We start from the raw sequence: 19,471 nt of genomic DNA, 5'->3' as shown, positions 1-19,471 counted from the left end.
AATTTCTAGGGAGCAAAAGTGATGAATTCATCAAAGACTCTTGCAATCTAGGCCATACATTAAACTAATCCCTTTCCAACCAGGATACATGATCATGCTCTATTTAGCTGATTTCTTATCTGGCCCTTCTCTTGCTCAGAAGCAATAAATCCCACCCTAAGGAATCAGATTCTCTACTAAGGAAATCCCCAGTCTGGCTGAGTTGGGTCACTTGAGTCATAGTGGTGTTAATCAACATAATGAATTTGCAAAATCCCGATTTCTTTAAAAGTAGACTATATTATTACTTGTTTATCTATACATACAAACTAGACCCAAGAGTATTTCAGCATGTACTTCAAAGAAATAAAAATCTTCACTAGAATAGTTAAGAATGGAAACTTGAGTACACAGTTAATAAACTTCCTATCCTTTTTTGGACCTTCATATTATTATCCGTAACAGACTTGACTCTTGGAAAATGAATTTTCTTAAGCTTATTATTTCAATCTCTTTTCTTAACTTTGCTTTCCAGCAGGTAGCTGGCAATGAGTAGCCAAAAATATCTCTACAAATTTAAGGAAGACAACAAACCTAGCAGAATGCAGCAAAATAACAAAACTTAGCAAGACTAAATGCTGTTACAATCAACTTAGGAATTCCAAAGACAAGTTTTGGACTTAGCCATCAACTACTTGGAGATATGACTGATGTCCTCAGAGGTGAAAAGGGACCCTGGAAGCACAAAATCTTTAATGATGACTAATCAAGTTCTTTCACTTCCCTTTCTAAAGCTATAATATTTGGATTTTTGTAGATTTCAGAGGTTATCTCCATGGAGTACCACTGCAAACATACTATCAATTATGTAAAGGTGAAAATGACTCTGAAAGGGAGCTTTGCCCTCAGAATTCTTTAGTTCCTGCCCTAAAGGATGAGTCCAGGTTCTTGTCAGACCACTGACTGATAACAACCTTGTCACAATGATTTCCTTAAAACACACTTAGAAGTCCAGTCACTGTCACAAGGGGAAATTATTATCTCTTTCATAAATTTTAGGCCCAAATTAGGCTATTAAATAGTTTTCAATATACCACTTTTTTTTTCTTAGTTCACTGCAGAAATGAATCTTCTAAACCAGAACCTTACATGAGGAAGAAAGTAGATTTTATATATCCTACTATGAGGGATTCTCTGGTGGCTCAGATAGTAAAGAGTCTGCCTGCGATGTGGGAGACTGGGTTTGATCCCTGGGTTGGGGAGATCCCCTGGAGAAGGAAATAGCAATCCACTCTGGGAAAATCCCATGGACAGAGAAGCCTAGCAGGCTACAGTCCATATGATCTTATAAATAAATCAGTTTTAAACTTTATGTAGCTAAATTTATACATTTTGGGGGTACCTAATTTCTAACATTGAAGAGGCATCATTAGAAAGGCCCTCCTTCCCTTAACTTTCTAAAAATGTTCATTCATATTATAAAGGCTCTTACAGTTTTATTTTTTACATTTAATTGGAATCTGCTTTGGTATAAGAAGCAGGGTAGGAATCCAGAGCTTAACGTTTCCCTGCAGCACCTATTGTGGCCATCTCAATTATCTCAACATCACTTATTAAATGGGCTATTTTTTTACCCAGTAATTTGAAATCCATTCCTCTTCTTAGCTTCCTTTTTTATTCAAATTTTTAAATTAATAAATTCAAGCCTGTAATTGTCAGCAGGCTTAGAGACTGCCCATCATGGCAGAGGAAGAATAACATTATGCTCATAATATCATTTTATAATCATAACCCGCAAGTGCCCTTAAGTAGAAATTGAACTTCTTGGCTCAGTACTATGAAAAAGAAAACCATGTATCAACTAGATGAAAAACAAAAGATGTTATGCTTGGCAGGTATTCCAGTTCTCTTTAAGCAACACTGAATAATCCTAATCATAAGACTCAGCTACTTAGGGTTGTTCTGCGGAACTAATGCTTCCTCATGGGTCTACGCAACGTAGGCCTGCCCTGCATGAGATGATCTACAGATACCATCCTGAGCCTCCTTTGTGATGAGGAAGATCACTGGGAAGAGCTGCTCTTTACACTGTTGATGCTCAAATAAATTTTCTTACGCTTTCTGGATCAGAATTCTATGTATTCATTGAAAATTTGTTTAAGGGCTTGAGATGATTCAAAGCTCCACTTTTGAGAAAAATGGTGGTTCTATCCAAGGCATCCTGACAGACCCCAGGTAATGGAGTGGAATGAGCCTATGCCTGGGAACCAATACCAGTTGGATGCTAAATGCTCACATGGAGAAGTAAGCCTTGCTACCTGTCCTCCTGGCATTTTAAGCACATTGGTATCTCTAATCAGCAACTAAGAGTTTTAATATTATTTATACTTCTTTAGAGGAAGTCAACCCAGACTTGCCTGGAAAGTTAGTACCTACCATCCAAAAACACCCTCCAATCCACAGGTGAGATAGCCTACATTGTGAAATGTCATGTACACTCAGTCGTGTCTGACTCTCTTCAATCCCGTGGACTGTAGCTCACCAGGCTCCTCTGTCCATGGGATTTTCCAGGCAAGAATACTAGAGTGGGTTGCCATTTCCTCCTCCAGGGGATTTTCCCGACCTAGGGATCAAACCCACGTTTCTTGCGTCTCCTATATTGGTGGGTGGATCCTTTACCACTGTGCCACTTGGGAAGCCTTGTGAAATGTCATAAAGAAGTGATTTATTCTTCTAAATATTATTAGGAAGTTAATAATTACCTTAGCCCTGCCTTTTCTGTGTGAAGATTTAATGGTACACAGAGTCAAGATCACAAACATTCACATCAAGTGCCACTTATGTCTTTTGGAAAACTGTAGCTGAAGACACAGCCTGTTATATTACCCATTTCACATAAAGGGGCCGACCTTTATTTATATAAATAGATCATCTCACGTGTCTAGTCCATTTAGCTCCTCTGTGTGCTTCAGTGTTACTCAACTTGAAAATATTTTTTCTCTGTATTTTAACATCACGAATTCCTTTAAGTCACTTTTGAAGTCTACAGAATGTATGTGTCAGAAATGGAGGCACTTTAATGGTCTTATTCACCACTATATTCCCAGTTGCTAGAAGAATGTCTGCCCCATGGTCTGTGGTAGTCAATGTACTGAACAAACAACCAGAAAATAAATGATTCAAGAAATATGCACATACATACCAAAGCACAAACAAAAATTACCCGGTGTTTTGTGCATGAACACTCATTTTACCAGCAATAATCCAAATGTAAAGAAAGTCTCTGTCATATCCTTCCTTCACTCAGTGTATCTTCACTGCACATCTGCCACATGCCAGAACCCCTCTGACTCAGCTGTTGTTCCTGAAGGGCTCCTAAACCTACCATGGTGAGTTGAGGGGTCATCAGACAACCATCTGACAATGTAATGAGGACAATGGTAAGAGATTTGTGCAGATACCTGGAGAATTCATGGACAGACACATAGTCAGCTGGGAACACAGACAGTAGGAACTAGGGTGTGGGGACTGTTTTCCCAAGGTTCTGGCCCAGGTGAGCCTCTGCAGATGAGGAGGAGCCAACTGTTGGGAGACAGGGGAAGCATGACGGCAGGAATGTCAAGTGGAGCTGGGGGAACCAGCAGGCAGGAAGTGACTGGGGCATTAGGTAGAGGACTGGAAATGGGATGATATGAGGCATAAGGGCGGAGAAGGCAATGGCAATCCACTCCAGTACTCTTGCCTGGAAAATCCCATGGATGGAGGAGCCTGGTAGGCTGCAGTCCATGGGGTCGCTAAGGGGTGGACACAACTGAGAGACTTCACTTTCACGCATTGGAGAAGGAAATGGCAACCCACTCCAGTGTTCTTGCCTGGAGAATCCCAGGGACGGGGGAGCCTGGTGGGCTGCCTTCTCTGGGGTCGCACAGAGTTGGACACAACTGAAGCGACTTAGCAGCAGCAGCAGAGGCATAAGGGAGGAGGCAGCCCGACATACCTGAAAGCCTGCCATTTCCACTGTTGGCAATGGGAAGCTTTTCCATGGGTTGAAGTCAGGCAAGGGTCTGGTAAGATTTGCACCTTAGACAGGTCACCCCAATGGCTGACTAGAAAATGGACTAAAGGGAGAGAAGGCCCAGGTGGGCAGGACTAGTGAGCCCAGATGAGAGCTGACAAGAGCCTGGAAGAGTGTGTGGTTACAGAAATGGAGAAATGCAAAGGAGAAAGATTTTGGAGAAAATCATATACCTTAGTGCTTGATTTCATAGTTGCAACTGCTTCTGTTCTATATTTCATTATTACTAGTATTCTCTGATAATTCCTAAGGATCTCTTATTAGGTGAATTTTCTTTTTATTGCCTACTACACTATATTTTTTTCCCCAAATGTTTGCATGCCAATTCTTGTGGCAAAAAATAGAGTAACAACCACTGAAGTTGTCATAACAAGGAACAGCTACTTACTTCTCCCTTGCTTCGTGAGAGCAGCAAATGAGACAAACAGAAAGGTGACCTTGCAAAATCTGCTTCTGGGGTCCACAGATAAGAAAGCAAGTACTGGGAATATTTTAAAAATATTAATATATTAAAATATTAAAAACCTTATTTGTAAGGTTTATCTAATCCTATCACAGCCATGGATAGGATTTCAAGGTCACCCTATAGACTTAGCCAAATACCATTATTTCAATTAAGTTCAAAAAAAATCTTTAAAATACGTGTCAGAATATGACAGAATCTAGAGATACTACTCTCAAAAATGCACTCTCTCTGCCAGCAATCAACCAAAAGAGTATCTTTGCAGTCCGTTTTTTCTCTTTTCCAGAGTGAGGATAAGACTGTGAGTTAGTACTTCTGCCCTGTTTTTCACAACTGCCCCCAACCTCTGACTGATGTTACCTTATGCACAATGAGCTCATGCGTGCCATCTGGAAGTGTCCTACCATCTTCCTGCATCAGGGGAACAAAGGAGAAGCCAAACAATTTCTTCTCTCCTTTCTCCTTTGCTGTAGAAGGGGGAAAAAAAAAAGAATCAGTTATTTCAGTGTATGCTTACACACTGTGTTCAGACACACGGATTGGGGACATGAGTGATCATGAAGAAATAGAACACTCCCCACCCCCCACCCCCCACACACATCCGCACCCTTTATACAATAAAAAGCAGCTCTTATGATGGGACTTCTGTCTACAGTGGCCACCCTCTAACCCCATAGTCCTGCCTCATAACCATAAGTTATATTCCTTGACTAATTTTCTTCAAGGGATTCACTATTTGAAATTATGTGTTTTGTTTGTTTGTTTTTTGAAGTTGTAGATTTCCTGTTTCTTCTCCTCACAACCCAACCTCCACCCCTTCTCATAAGCACCACAGAGGGCAAGATACTTGTCTGCTTTATTTTACTCTATGCTTGGTATCTCAAAGAATGCCAAGAACATAGGAGGTTCCCAACAAATGTATGGAACATAAATGAATGAGTGAATGAATGAACTCTCCCTACAGCCACATGTATAAACAGAGACCTCTGAAAGCCACCTCCTTGGAATCAGGCACGCAGACAAACACAAACTGCAATCAATAGTTGATAAGAGCTTACTGCGGTAGTATTTGTATGCCAGAAATGAGGCAATGAGGTTTTCCAATGAAAACCCAACTGAATTACAATGGCTAGAACAAGGGTCATTGGCAACTGTTTACAGATAAGGAAACTGAGAGGTCTATCACAATGTTACCTGCTCCAGACCTCTTGTGTGCCATTCTAGTACTTTCCACCCAGCTTCAGCTTCTCCAAAAATGAAGACCGTAAGAAAGAGAATCTGGGTTGCTCAACTGGACTCTGCCCTTGTATTCAGACGTGCAGAGGAGCTGCAGGCTGGCAGCCGTCATGGGCTGGCCTGTTATTCTTGCCCACACAACTGCGGAAGTGGCGGTTTTACTTGACAGAAAAGTCCAGCTTTGGGATACAGTAAGCCCCATGCTAGAGGAGTCAGATACGGAGATCCTTAGGATCGGAAAAGAGACTCTAATAATAAACACATTATCCCCTTCCAATTGTTTCTGGCATTTAACCACAGGGATGTGGAACCCTGTGCACAGAGTAATTCTAGCTGGCTGGCTTAGGTTCCTAGCATGAGGGCAGCCCTGAATTGTGATTACAGTGAAGGATTTTCTTTTTAAATCATTCATTTCAAGCCTAGAGAGAAAATGGGGAAATACCAACACTCTTCAAACAAAAGTCAGAGCAAAGATCTCTGGAAAGAGATTTATAAGTCAGTGAGTGTGCTGGGTATGGAACTTGTGATTTAGAGGGCAAGTCTTATTTAGAAATAATTTCTTAAGTTGCTTTGACTGTCTTTTTGGTGTGGTTTTCGGTATTCAATTTGGAAAGATAAAAAAAAAATTCCAAGATGCATAAAATTAGCAAAGGTAAGGAACAAAGCAATAGCTTCCCTAAATTTGCCCTTGGTTATAAAATAAAAATAAATACCAAGTAAAGTTTAAAGTACATAGCCTTTTTTCCTAAGCTATTAGATCAGGATTAATGAACTAAATAGACTATTACGTATAATATGTATAGTACAATCCCCTTTTATTAATAAAACCCATGAATCTATGGATTCCACCTCTTGACTTTCCAATATGTTTCTTCTTGTAGCTCAACTTGAACAATTCTGCCCCCTGGGACCTCCAATATATCGACTAACCACTACTTACCCCTTCACTCCCACCTCCCATTTCTATGGCCCATCATTCTAATCACCTCAGTGAAAATACCCTCAACACTCCCCCTTCCACATGTCCACTCATAACACTATACCTTGGCAGAATCCAATTTGTGGCTTATTCTATGCCTAACCTAAGCTTAATTAGTGCACACTAATAGTACTTTGGCCACCTCATGCAAAGAGTTGACTCATTGGAAAAGACTCTGATGCTGGGAGGGATTGGGGGCAGGAGGAAAAGGGGACGGCAGAGGATGAGATGGCTGGATGGCATCACCGACTCGATGGACATGAATTTGAGTGAACTCTGGGAGATGGTGATGGACAGGGAGGCCTGGCGTGCTGCGATTCATGGGGTCGCAAAGAGTCAGACACGACTAAGTGACTGAACTGAACTGAACTGAACTACAAAAGTTATCCTGGGATAGGCAAACTTTCGTTTACCTAATCAGCACACTCCTCTACTTTTCTAGACAATAATTTCATCCATTCTCCTTGTCTCTGAAGCCTCCAATACCTTGATACTTTCACTTTCAGCTCATGGAGAGAGAACTCCCTCACACCCTCGCATCCACCTATCACTCGCCTGCATCTGCCCTCCTAGCCCAGAACTGCCCACGCTCCCACCCAAGGCTAATTTTTATCCTTGAGTCCTAGGTCCTGTGCTCCTTCCCCAACTCAAGGACACTGCTCCTACAGGTGTCCCCACTCTCTACATCATCAGGTTTTCCTCTCTACTGAATGATTTCTCCCAAACAAACATACTTTAAAAGTTCCATTTAAAAAACCAAACAACAGCAAAAACTTCCTATGACCTACTTGTTCTATAGCAACTATCTCACATCTCTGCTTACCAGTATTCCTTATAGCAAAGCTTCTTAAAAGATCTGTCTGTACTCACTGCCTGTCCTTCCTTTTCTCCATCTTACTCTGACTCCAGTCAGCTTTCAACTCCACAAATCCAAGAGAACCACCTGTCAGGTTCAATGACTTCCATGATGCCAAATCAGGAGATCATTTCTTGGTCCTTATTTTATTTATCACTGGCACCTGACACATGATCAATCCCCTTATGAAAAGCTTTCTTCATTTAGTCTCCTAGGTTCCATTTTTCCTTGATTCTCCTTCAACCTCACTGGCTATTCCTTTTTAATCTACTTAATGACTACTTCTCACTCTCCCCAAATCTAAATGTGTCAATGACCCAAGGATCCATCCTTGGACTTCCCTTTGCTATCTAAACTTTTTACGTAGACATCTCGTCCAGTCTCATGGCTTTGAAAACCACAGATATCTGTGATATGCTGGAGCTAACCTGTACTGGTTCATAAGAACTGACAATATGTATCTTCCCTCAACTACAAGATCAGTGATGTCATGTTGGCAGCTTGAAACTGACCATGGTGGGAGTATTTACCCCATGGAAATCAGCAAATGCTATAATTTAGGGCTTCTCCTCCCCTCTCCATCACTCTGAGTGCTGGTTAAATATTTACAGCACACCAATGAACTACATGTTCTCATTATCAAGTTTAAGTCTCCAGCTTGGATCTCATTCAACTGTCTACTTGATGTCTTGAATATCTAATAGACTTCTCAGACTTAGCATATTTTAAATGGAATGTTTGATTTTTTCTCTCCAAACAGATTCTTCCTGTTGTCTTCCCCACTTCATTAAATGACCCCTTCACTCTGAGGCCAAAATCTTGAGATCAACCTTGAATTTTCTCCTCCCTTCACATCCAATCTGTCAATAAATCTGTATAAAAGAATCAAACCACTTAAATCTCGTACTTGGAATTCTGCAAAAGACTCCTGAATGGCTTTTCTGTTCCCATCTGGCCCACCTACAATCTATCATCCATACAGTGGGCAGACTTAACGTCAATCTAAAACCTCTAATGCTTCTTTATCACTCCAAATAAAGTCCGAAGTCCTCCTTCCCATGCCCTAAAACACAACAGAGGATCTGGTTCTGCTGCTCCCTCTCTGGTTCTCACCTCCAACTCTCTCACTTGCTCATTCTGGCCTCCTTGCTATTCCTGTAAAGTGCCAATCATGTTTGAGAATGCACAGTGATATAGATATATACAAATCAAATATGAATCTGAGCCAATCAGAGGCTTTCCTGGTAACTTCACATGCCTAGGAAAGTTCCCGAGGGTTCCCTTGAGCTGTCTAAGGGCTGGATCAGCTCCTGGCTGAAAAGATAGCACATGGGTCAGGGGTGCCTAAGACCACACAAGCCTGTCAGGCCTTTAATAACGCATCTCCTCTTTCTGTATAGTCTTCCTAGGCTGTGAAAGTGATGAACTGATTTTTATGAAAGTGATCACCTTAAGAAAAACCTTGTAGATTTCTACAGCTACTTTTTTTCCTCGTTCTTTTTCATCTCTTTCCATAGAGGTTATGGGTTTTTTGAGAATGGCACCATTTACCTCCCAGGATTCCATTCACCTCCATTTCTTTCTCATGGAGGTCTCTGGTTTGTGACACACTTTCTACAGACTATGCCACATTGTTGTTTCAGCTTAGTAAGCAGTACCCAACATAACAAGGCCACGGAGACACTCCATCCACTTACTGGAACAATGCCGAAACTCGAAGCGGATGTGTGCACCCCTGAATTTATCCACAGGGATAGGAAGTTTCAGCAGCTCGGACCACCTGGGGCTGTTGTTATGATAAAGCACAAAGGAGTGGTACTCGCTAGCCGGTGGCTCTCCAGAGCCGAAGGATATAAAATCCTGACAAAGGAAACATGCAGGTTAAAGACAGCTTCATTTCAAGATGATTTTGGAAGGAGCAGAACAATTGCTTTGCTGTGTCTGTGTGCTCCCAAAACAGCACTTAATGTGAAATTACTTCCTCAGTCCTCTTCGGGGCTGTTCTGCACCTGCTTCTGCGGGCAGGCTGTGTTTGGTTCATCCTGAGGCTGGTCTCCCAGGCCTAATTGCTCAAAGGTGGACCTCGGTGACACATGCTAGCTGAGCAACTGCGTGCCCAACTTGGAGTCAACTACAAAGCAAAATTCTCAACCAGCCACAGCCAAAAGCCTTCTGTGCCTTCCTATAAAACTCAGTAAGCCCCGGGGCTCCCATGAAATACTTCTTCCACAAAGGAATCTGATATGATCACCCCGATTAGCAATACTCTAATCTCCACGTCCTATTTTGGTCATAATGAAAATATGTAGGATTAAATATGGGCTCAGACACTAAAGAATGCCTGCAATGTGGGAAACCTGGGTTCAATCCCTGGCTAGGGAAGATCTCCTGGAGAAGGAGATGGCCACCCATTCCAGTATTCTTGCCTGGAGAATCCCATGGACAGAAGAGCCTGGAGAGCTACAGTCCATGGGGTCGCAAAGAGTCAGACATGACTGAGCAACTAAAAAAAAAACCCAACTCCACAAAGAAAAAGTATACCTCTCCAAAACTATAACAGATGAAAGGGAAAAAAATGAAATGGGATAAAAATGCCGCATTTAAGGAGTAACTGCTATGAGGATGTTTTTGACACAATTAATTAAACAAACTGAAAGCTTATTTCCCCTCTTTTCATGATTAAAAACAAACAAACAAACAAACTACACAGGGGTGGAGAAGAAAAATAAGATTGAAAATACTGCAAATCATAAGTTAACTGATCGCACTAAAGATGAACCCAAGGCAAGGATGTGAAATTGTTTTACCAAAAAGAATTCAGCATTAACGTACCTTCAGGGTCTGGCCACTACTCTCTACAATGAACATCGTAACTTCCACGTTTCTGGCCACACTCTTTCCTCCTTTCTCAAATTCTCCCCTTTCTATAGTGATATATAAATCATTCCGCATTTCACCTAGCAGGAGAAGAAAATTGAAACAGCATTATATATATAGTAGGAAGTATAATAGAGTGCTCTATCAAGGAAAAGTTTAGTTCATAAAAAATAGTGTTAGAGCATACAACATACAATATTTATACTTCTATAATAAGATCCTCACCCTTACTGCCAACATCCAAGGAAAGCAAAGGCCAGCCTCTGCTAGCTTGAAATTAGCAATACTGAAAACTTACATTTAGGAGGGAAATAAAGGACCTGGGTAGAAAGGTGCTGTTAAGTTTCACCATTTTTCAGTATTTCCTTCATTTCATTTATGAGGTGTGATTACAGAATGACAGCTGAGCAGGGGTGGTTCAAAGCAACTAGTCTCAATACTTTATAGTCAAGGCACTTAGAGAAGAAGAAATACTTAAGTGGAAGAAAATGATAGGACTGCAAAGGGTACAGTTACAATTTCAATCTTCTAAATTTCATGGACGAAATGATCTCACCCCTGGAAGAATCCAGATTAGTGCTTTACAAACACAGATGTAGAATAATTCAGTCATACAGAGACATTTGGCTTAATATTTCTTGCCACCAAGCTATAAAACAAATGAGAAAGGCCCTGGATTCAAACTGACCTAGTCTATGTACACACATATCATCTATTGTTTTTTCTCCACTGGCTATTTATGAAACTTGAATGCTTTTCATTTTACCGCTTTCTTACTACTGCAAGAAAAAAAAATAGAAATTGTATGCCAACTAGCAAAGAGAGGCAAACATGCTTGACAACCTGCTTTTATTTCTCCTGTAAGAATTAAATTAAGGGTAGGCAATAAGTGGATATGGACATGAGAAGTAAGTCAACAACGTGTGACTAGAAAGTTTTTGAAGGTAAATACTGGCGAGGTCAGCAAGGTTGAATGTACTTTTACTTAACACCGCTTCCAAACATTTGAACACTCAAAAGCAATACTGCTTTGTTCTAATTAAAAAAAAAAAAACAAAAAAAACCTCTCCCTAAGAAAGCAAATCACCAGAAGGAACAATAACCACACAAATGTACCCACATTTGGGAAATTTATCAAACTTCCTGACCAAAATGTATGTAAGAAAGTACCCTCGCTTTCAAAACTATGGGGGAATACCAGTGTGCATGGCCACCTTCCTCCACAAAGGGGGACTTTTAATAGAGCATCATTTGCAAATGACTTTGCCTGACCAGGAAACAGATGGGCCACAAAAGGGAGACACTGAATAAGTTCTAAAAAAGATGAAATCTCACGCCGTCTTTAGAAAATGTATGTAAGGAATACATTAATGGAAACAACTGATACAGTGGTCTCTGTCTTATGAATTTCTTAGTTCTCTCACATAGCTCCTACAACCAACTTGAGAAGGCAATGAACTTGGAACTCCAGGAGAAAAGCAACATATTTCAACACACACATTTGCATGCTCTGAAAGTTTCCTTGTTTAACCATCTCAATTTTTTAAAAAATTAGGAAAATATTACCCCACAAATTTCACAAATTCTCTACAGTTTTATAACCTGATTCATTTAATTACTATATATCATTAAGTTTCTATATATTTATATATATATATTCATACATACACACATACATTCTCAACACTATTTATTTTAACAATTCCAATGCAGAATAAATAAGCTCACAAACTATGTCTTCCAAATTCACCAGTTTCAACTCAAAACAGGCCTGCAGTGCTAATGGTCTGCACATGTGCTATTTCAACAACTGTCTGAGGGGAAATTCTTGACAATACTGTTCCCATGAACAGATTTGCCAGGTAAAAAAACAATACAAAAATCAAGGTACTTTAGAACACACCCCCCCACACACACAACAGTAGGAAAATTCCTTTGCTTCTGGAGTAGGTGACATGTGATGAGTGGTTGAGGTGACACACAGCCTATAAAACACACACTGATTAATGGGAAGTGCAGCTACAGGGGCTTTTACCTTAGAAATTTCTCATAATGAGTGATCAGCCTGTCCAAACCACATGGGGATTAACTGTCCTGGAAATGAAGAGTTAAGTGTTTCTTGGGAGGGGGACTTCCAATATTCATCTATTGGCAGGGCCAGTAATTCTGGCTTAAGCAAAGTGGAGAGAGGAAGGTCTGCAAGACAACCTGTTTCTTGCTGTGTGCAGGCTGGGCCCTGCAGAGGAACAGGGATGGAGGGAGAGTAAAATACCACCAGGGCCACGAAATTCTTTCTCCATGTATTCATTTAGCAAATAGACTGTGAGCACCTACTATGTGTCAGACGTTATCTTAAGTCCAGCAGACTCAGCAAAGGACAAAGCAAAAATGCCTTCGCAGCAGAGCTTAGAGTCTAGTAGGAAAAGATTTTGAACAAAGAAGTAAAACACAGAGCACCCTGAATAATGCTAAGAGCTATGGATCAAAGTGAGACAGAGAAGGGGACAGGGTGCTGACTGAGGCAGAGGGGCTGTCCCATGAGAGAAGCCCTCACTAAGAGGATGAGACATCTGTGGAAGCGAGGCTGTCTTTCCAAAGCCTTTGCTTCCCAAATGGACCCCTGCAGCTGGGTTAGCTTATAACTGAGCTGGATTCTTCTCTCTCTTCTGAGTTCAAATAAGCCTAAAGAATGTAGGGTCTCGGGAAGACTGGAATAAGGAGATCTGGATACCAACTTTCCCTGCCACTGTCTCCTGTCTGTGACATTAGTCTAGACAGGGCAAGATAAACCTTGGGCCTCACGTGTCTGTGTCACTCAAGTGGAAGGTGGTAAAGGCAGGGGTAGGGGTGGGAGAGCCAGTAGCAGGGACAAGGCTGCTTTGTTGTTTCCTTTTCTGTAGAATTTCTAGAATACAACACATTCATAAATAAAAACACCTTATACACACATTGTACTTTTCTGTTCTTTAACTGCAACTGTCCCTGAAACCCTCTTTATCTTCCCCCAAACTTCTTTTAAAATTTTTATTTCGCAAAGTTTTTAGACTGAAGTAAGATTTCTCTGAAAAGAGAAAACATGACAAGAACATTTCTCCTGGATGACATTCTACATGCGTCCACCCCCCTCAGGAATCCATAGCTTGCTGTGTTCTAATACTGCAAGGTGCCATGTTTTGCCAAAATATGTCGAAGGATAAAGTTGAAACAAGTGTTAATTAAAGTCAATACACTTGAGGTTGACTCTAGAGAAAGCCAACCTAAAGGAAACTAATAAGCCCAAATGATGTTGAGAAAGCAAATCCTGGGTAATTAAGAGAGAAATCATAAGGTGAGTATGAAATGGAGTCATAGCACCAATCATGAAAAGCTACTTGCCTGACAATGTTTATTAACACCTTGCACCTCTTAAATTTATTACTCTGTAAATTTGATGTGCTTGACACTTTCCTCTGTTTCACAGGCCCTGTTTCGCTGGGAAGCCTTCAAAATATCACTGTAGACAAGATAAAGATAAGGCCACAGCAGTAGGAACAAATTCAAAAAGAGTTCAGTAACTACAATCAATGGGGTTGATTTGTGGCTCATCCTCAATGGGCAACAGGCTTTTATCAGTTCTGTAAACCTTGATTCTGTCCTATGAATGCCTTGGATAAAGTCACAGAGGACGAGCTCATCACACCAAGTAAAACACTGTCCCCAGCCATAGGGACTATCCAGTGCCTCTTCTGTGCTAGACAATTACTGTCACTTTTGAAGCTGGAAAATAAAAGCTTCCATACTTCTTAAAAACAAAAGACTATATGTAAATGACTATAGGATTTTTGTGAACTTAGATTATGATGACGGTGCTTAGTAGTAGATAGTTACACAGTAGTCAGGTACTTTGCCAAGTGCTGTAAGTAGAATATCTCATTAAATCCTCACATAAACCTTATAACAAGGTCCTATTATTTCCATTTTACAGATAAGGAAACTGAAGTACAGAGATTAAGAAACATGTTAAGAAACATGTCCAATGTATTACCAGTATCTCTGTTTACCCATGAAAATGTAATTCAACAGGTAAGAACATTCATCAAATAAACTAGCGCAATTCAGCCTTTGCCTCCAAAAAACCAATGCCCTAAACAAGGGAGATATTAGTCCCACCCTAATTGGCCAGACCTGTTGTTAAGCAATGATTTCATTTCTAGGAACGAGACAGAACATGTATGCTTCAGACCATAAACAATACAGAGAAGGCACTCATCAGTGGAGAGATGAGGGTGACAAGAAGTTAACTGAGCTTTGAAATGTTGAGGTTACAAGCAGAAAAACTCAACCCAGTGGATAGAAGGTAAAAGGAAACGAGTTCAACATGAAGGAAGTCATTTTGAGAGATGACATGAGATGTGATGATGTGATCTTGGCCATTTAAGTACTCAAGTACAGCCAGGAAACCATCCCCCGGGACCCGAGGAAGAAATTCATGCACTGGACATGTAGCTGAGCCGGATAGCCCTTTGTGTGTGTAGCAGGCACTTCCTTACCTCCCCAAAGATGTCCAGGTCCTAATCCCATGAACCTGTGAATAGGTTACCTTACATGACAAAAGGGGTTTTACAGACATGATTAAGTTGAGACTCTTATGATGGGAAAATTTTCTTTGATTATGAGAATGGGCTCAATTTAATTTCAAAGATCCTTATAAGAGGGAGGCAAAAAGTCAGAGTCAGAGAAGGAGATACGATGAGCGAATCAGAGGTTGAATGATGTGGGGCCATGAGCCAAGGAGTACAGGCCACCTCCAGGAGCTAGAAACGGCAAGGAAATGGATTCTCCTTCAGAATCATCAGAAGAAATACAGCCCTGCTATTACTGGGATATTAGCCCAGAAAGACCCGTGCAAATTTCTCACGCCCAGAACTGTAGTCCATTTGCATTGTTTTAAGCCACTCCATTTGTGCTGATCTGTTACAGCAGTCATAGGAAATGAATACAATATGCCATGCACACTTAAACTTCCGTCACCTCAGGACATCTTCAAGGAGGGGACAGAGCAAGGGGCAAGGGCAAGCTTCCCAGGTAATTGAAATCAAAGCAAACCACATACATGGAAAATTTATGCATGAGATGAAAAATTAACTTTGGATTTCTCTCATGCAGTATGCTTGAGTAAAACATAGCTGGTGTTCTTGTTTCTGTTTTATTTTAAAAGAGTACTCTGAGGTGTTGAAATTTTGAGGGGGTAGATTTTTAATTTTTTTAATTTAAATTTATTTATTTTAATTGGAAGCTAATTATTTTACAATATTGGAGGAAATTAATTTTTTTTTATGACTATCAAACAAACACTGGCAAATGAGCAACAGCAGTCATGAGGGGCTTTCCAGGCAGCAGTGCAGAGAAAAAGAAGCAGGAACAGGGTGCCCTTTACACTCTAGGACAACACACGCATCTCTGATAGTAGCAGTTGGGGAAAGTCCTACACCCACGGGCAGTGAGGCATGTCAGCTTCCTAATCTGGGGGCACCAGCCTCTCCCCCAGTGTGAACTTGGGCGGGGATCCACCCTTAGGGTGACACTATAGACTCTTAGCCTCTCTCTCTCCTTGGTCACTGTGGCATTCATTGGTTAAGAGACCACCGTCCCCTTGGTAAGGGCATGATCAGGGGGTTCAGATTTAAACAGGCCAGTTGCAACTGTGTGATGCAGAGGTCCATGACTTTGCCTGGGAGGTGGTGAATTTTAGTTAGATTTAGGATATATTTTTTAGAGAAGACCAAGTCAAGTAGGTTCCCACCTCTTTCTCTAAAAGAATGATTATTTGAGGCAATTCCATCTGGTGATGTACATATCTCTTCCAGTAAGTGGTAAATAATACTAATAATATATATATATATATATATATATATATATATATATATTTAAAAGAATAAAACTATATATCTTTTTAAATGGGAGGCAAACATACCTACAACATTTTTCATTCCCAAGTCTTATAAATCATTATCTAGTCAACTTTGACCAAATAGAAGTTTGACTTACCTGAACTATTGCCTAAAAACAAAAAGGAGGCTTACTCTTGAAGACACTTGGAAAATAAACGTAAATCTTGAAGTCACTATCACAGCTACTATTGCTGGCAACCATTTGAAACATAGGCTCTATTAATAATTTTTAACAAGGTCTTTTAGTCTCCAAATCTCAACCCTTCATGGCCCCATCATTCTACGACTTCCCCATAATTCCTTGTAGGATTAAGAACTTTAAAGATGTACTAAAATTGAATGCACTGGAAGGTATTAATTAGAGTGGCTCAGTGGTAAAGAATCCACCTAGCAATGCAAGAGACACAGGAGATGTGGGTTTGATCCCTAGGTCAGGAAGATCCCCTGGAGGAGGAAATGGCAACCCACTCCAGTATTCTTGCCTGGAGAATCTCATGGACAGAAGAGCCAGGTGGGCTACAGTCCATGGGGTCGCAAAGAGTTGGATGCAACTGAGCCACTGAGCACACACACACAACAAACAGGGATAGTTTTACTGGTTGATATGTGAGAATCCATGGACAGAGGAGCCTGGTGGGCTACAGTCCATGGGGTCGCAAAGAGTCGGACATGACTAAGTGACTAAAACACACACACACACACGTACACACACACACACACACACACACACACACACACACACACGAGAATGAGTCTCCAGGAGAGTGCGTACAGGTAGGGAAGATAAAGTATGGAGACCAGGATGACTCCATAAACTCAGAATAAGAGTGGACCCTTACAGTGGGAGGAGGGCATGGCCTGATCGCCCATGACATGCCTGACACATCAGCCGACTTTGTTCCAAAACGTCTGGGGGGTGGAAAATTACTCCTTCCTGATATTCAGCAAAGGTTCAAGCTCTGCTTGTACAGTCTGTTAAGACATTAGAGCTTGGCTATTCAATCCTGTAACCACTGCTACACGTGGCAACTGAGTCCTTGAAATGGGACTTGGCTGAAAAGAGATGTGCTGTAAAGTATAACAGTTACCAGCCTTCAAAGACTTAAGGTGAAATAGTGTAAAACAACTCATTACAAAATTTTTATATGGACTATGTATTAAAAGGATATTTTGGATGCATTGGGTTAAATAAAATATACTGTTAAAATTAATTTCATCTCTTTCTTCCTACCTTTTTTCCAAGTGGTTACTGGAAAAGTTAAAGGTACATTTGTGGCTTGTATTGTATTTCTACTGGAGAGCACTGATTGAAACATTTTCAGCGCCCTCCCTCTCATAAGCTCAGAGACCAGACCATGGAACTTTCTGCAGGGTTATTTGGTTTGTAGGTGGCAGTAATGGAGCTTCACAGAGGGAAAATTTTCTTCTTTGGAAATTCGGTAAGGCTAAGAAATAAAGTGCTGAATGACCGACCCTTAGTAACAGAGGACTTCGTGACAAGGCAGAAACAGAGGGGCAGGTTGCCTCTTTATACCAGATGATATTCCAGAGATCAACCCGTGTAAAAGACAGACCAAGAGATGAATCTCTATTTCCATGTTTTTCCCATTCCAAAAAGAGTTTGGCATTGATGACATTCTGTGACCCTCAAGAAAAGTTGTGTGTATGTTCCCATTAGTGTCCGGACCACAGATAATTCATTCTGCAGAAAGGCAGTGACTAAGTTAATGAAGGTCCTGTAGGTATAAACACATGCCTCACCCATCCTGACCTCTATCAGAACACAAAATTAACCCTGGAGGACAAGTCTAGAGAAAAAAAAAAAAAAAACCATCACATTAGCAGACTGTCAGTACAACACTGGGATCAGAAATGCTGTTCATATACGTTTTTCTCATTGAAAACTCAGCTCAAATTTTCATCAAAGCCACGAGTGAGAGAATGAAAATTAATTGGCAAGTCATAATTCTGAAAATAAAGAAAAACAAAACAACGACTGTTATGTTTGCCAATGTAAAACATTCCATTGAGTTGTAAAGTTGCTTTCTTTTCAGCTGTTTAAGTTTATACACACATCTCTCCTTTCTTCATCCAATTTGTAAGACTCAGAAGCCAAAGAAGAAGAAAAAAATGGAAGAAAAAGAAAGTGCTTTAAAAAAAATCTCTTGCAGTCTCAGGCACTACAGACATGTGTCTGGGAAGATTGAGTCCCTGGTCAGCACAACCCTGCCATTATCACGTGGTGCAGGGAAGGGACAGAAGCAAGCCTGATTCCACAGTAAGTTCATTTCCATCATTAAAGCCAGACAAGAGCTGCGTGAGCACAGCACATCCCAGACAATTATTCAGCCAGTGAAGTGTCATGTTGCTTGATATTTTTTCCATTTCTCAATGATACTGCTCGGAGACCAAGCTGAGGAATTCTTCCAGCAGCTGGCTGCATTCTGTTCTAAAATATGTTTTTTATATTAGATTTACCCATCAATTTGCTTCCCAGTGGGATGAAATTTTTTTCTTTTCTGCTGAAGAGGAAATACTAGCTATTTATAGCAACTGAAGGAAATAATGAATGGTTCCAAGAGCCAATGGATAACATGCCATCAAGTAAACAGTGCTATAAACAGTCATTTTTGACAATAGAAACAGGAGATGCTCAGGCAGAGTGGGTCTTTAAGCTGGGTCAGGTCATCTCAGGAAACTTCCCAGGCCGTTCTCTTAGCCCTCCCTGCGTGAGTGACTTCCATCAGGAGATCAAATGTCATAGCGATCAATGCCGGTCAGTTTCTGCAACATGTTAGGTCTTTATGGATAACAAGCCCACCACTAAGTCTTACAGCTGTAACAGGGGCCTCGTCTGAAGCAATATTCATGGTTCGCTTTTTACACATGGGATTTAAACAGCGACTTAAAGGATCTTGTTTCTAAAAATACTGTCAACAATTTGAGACTGTTTGGTTTTTCTATTTTTTTGCTCGGTTGTGTAGGGTAGGATGCAGATCCCTACGAAAGACTATTACTTGGCATTTACTTTGATAGTGTGAATCTCCTTAATCTCTACCATTTTCACTCAGAAACA

General features: G+C 40.7%; 1 protein-coding gene across 4 annotated transcripts in view; it reads right to left on the bottom strand.

The window, feature by feature from the left end:
- Positions 1 to 19,471, bottom strand: part of DOCK4 (dedicator of cytokinesis 4) — a 479,778-nt gene that overhangs the window by 175,221 nt on the left and 285,086 nt on the right. For all 4 annotated transcript variants that reach the window (XM_059885863.1, XM_059885865.1, XM_059885864.1 and 1 more), the window contains exons 14-16: positions 10,421 to 10,545; positions 9,286 to 9,448; positions 4,878 to 4,984 (exon numbers count right to left, since the gene is read on the bottom strand). In XM_059885863.1, coding sequence (XP_059741846.1) covers positions 4,878 to 4,984; positions 9,286 to 9,448; positions 10,421 to 10,545 — 395 coding nt within the window. The remainder of the gene's footprint in view (positions 1 to 4,877; positions 4,985 to 9,285; positions 9,449 to 10,420; positions 10,546 to 19,471) is intronic.

The sequence above is a fragment of the Bos taurus genome, chromosome 4 (genome assembly GCF_002263795.3).
Source record: "Bos taurus isolate L1 Dominette 01449 registration number 42190680 breed Hereford chromosome 4, ARS-UCD2.0, whole genome shotgun sequence".
Classification (NCBI taxonomy): domain Eukaryota; kingdom Metazoa; phylum Chordata; class Mammalia; order Artiodactyla; family Bovidae; genus Bos; species Bos taurus.
Note: the sequence above shows the minus strand (reverse complement) of the source record. Positions and strands in the feature narration are given on the sequence as shown.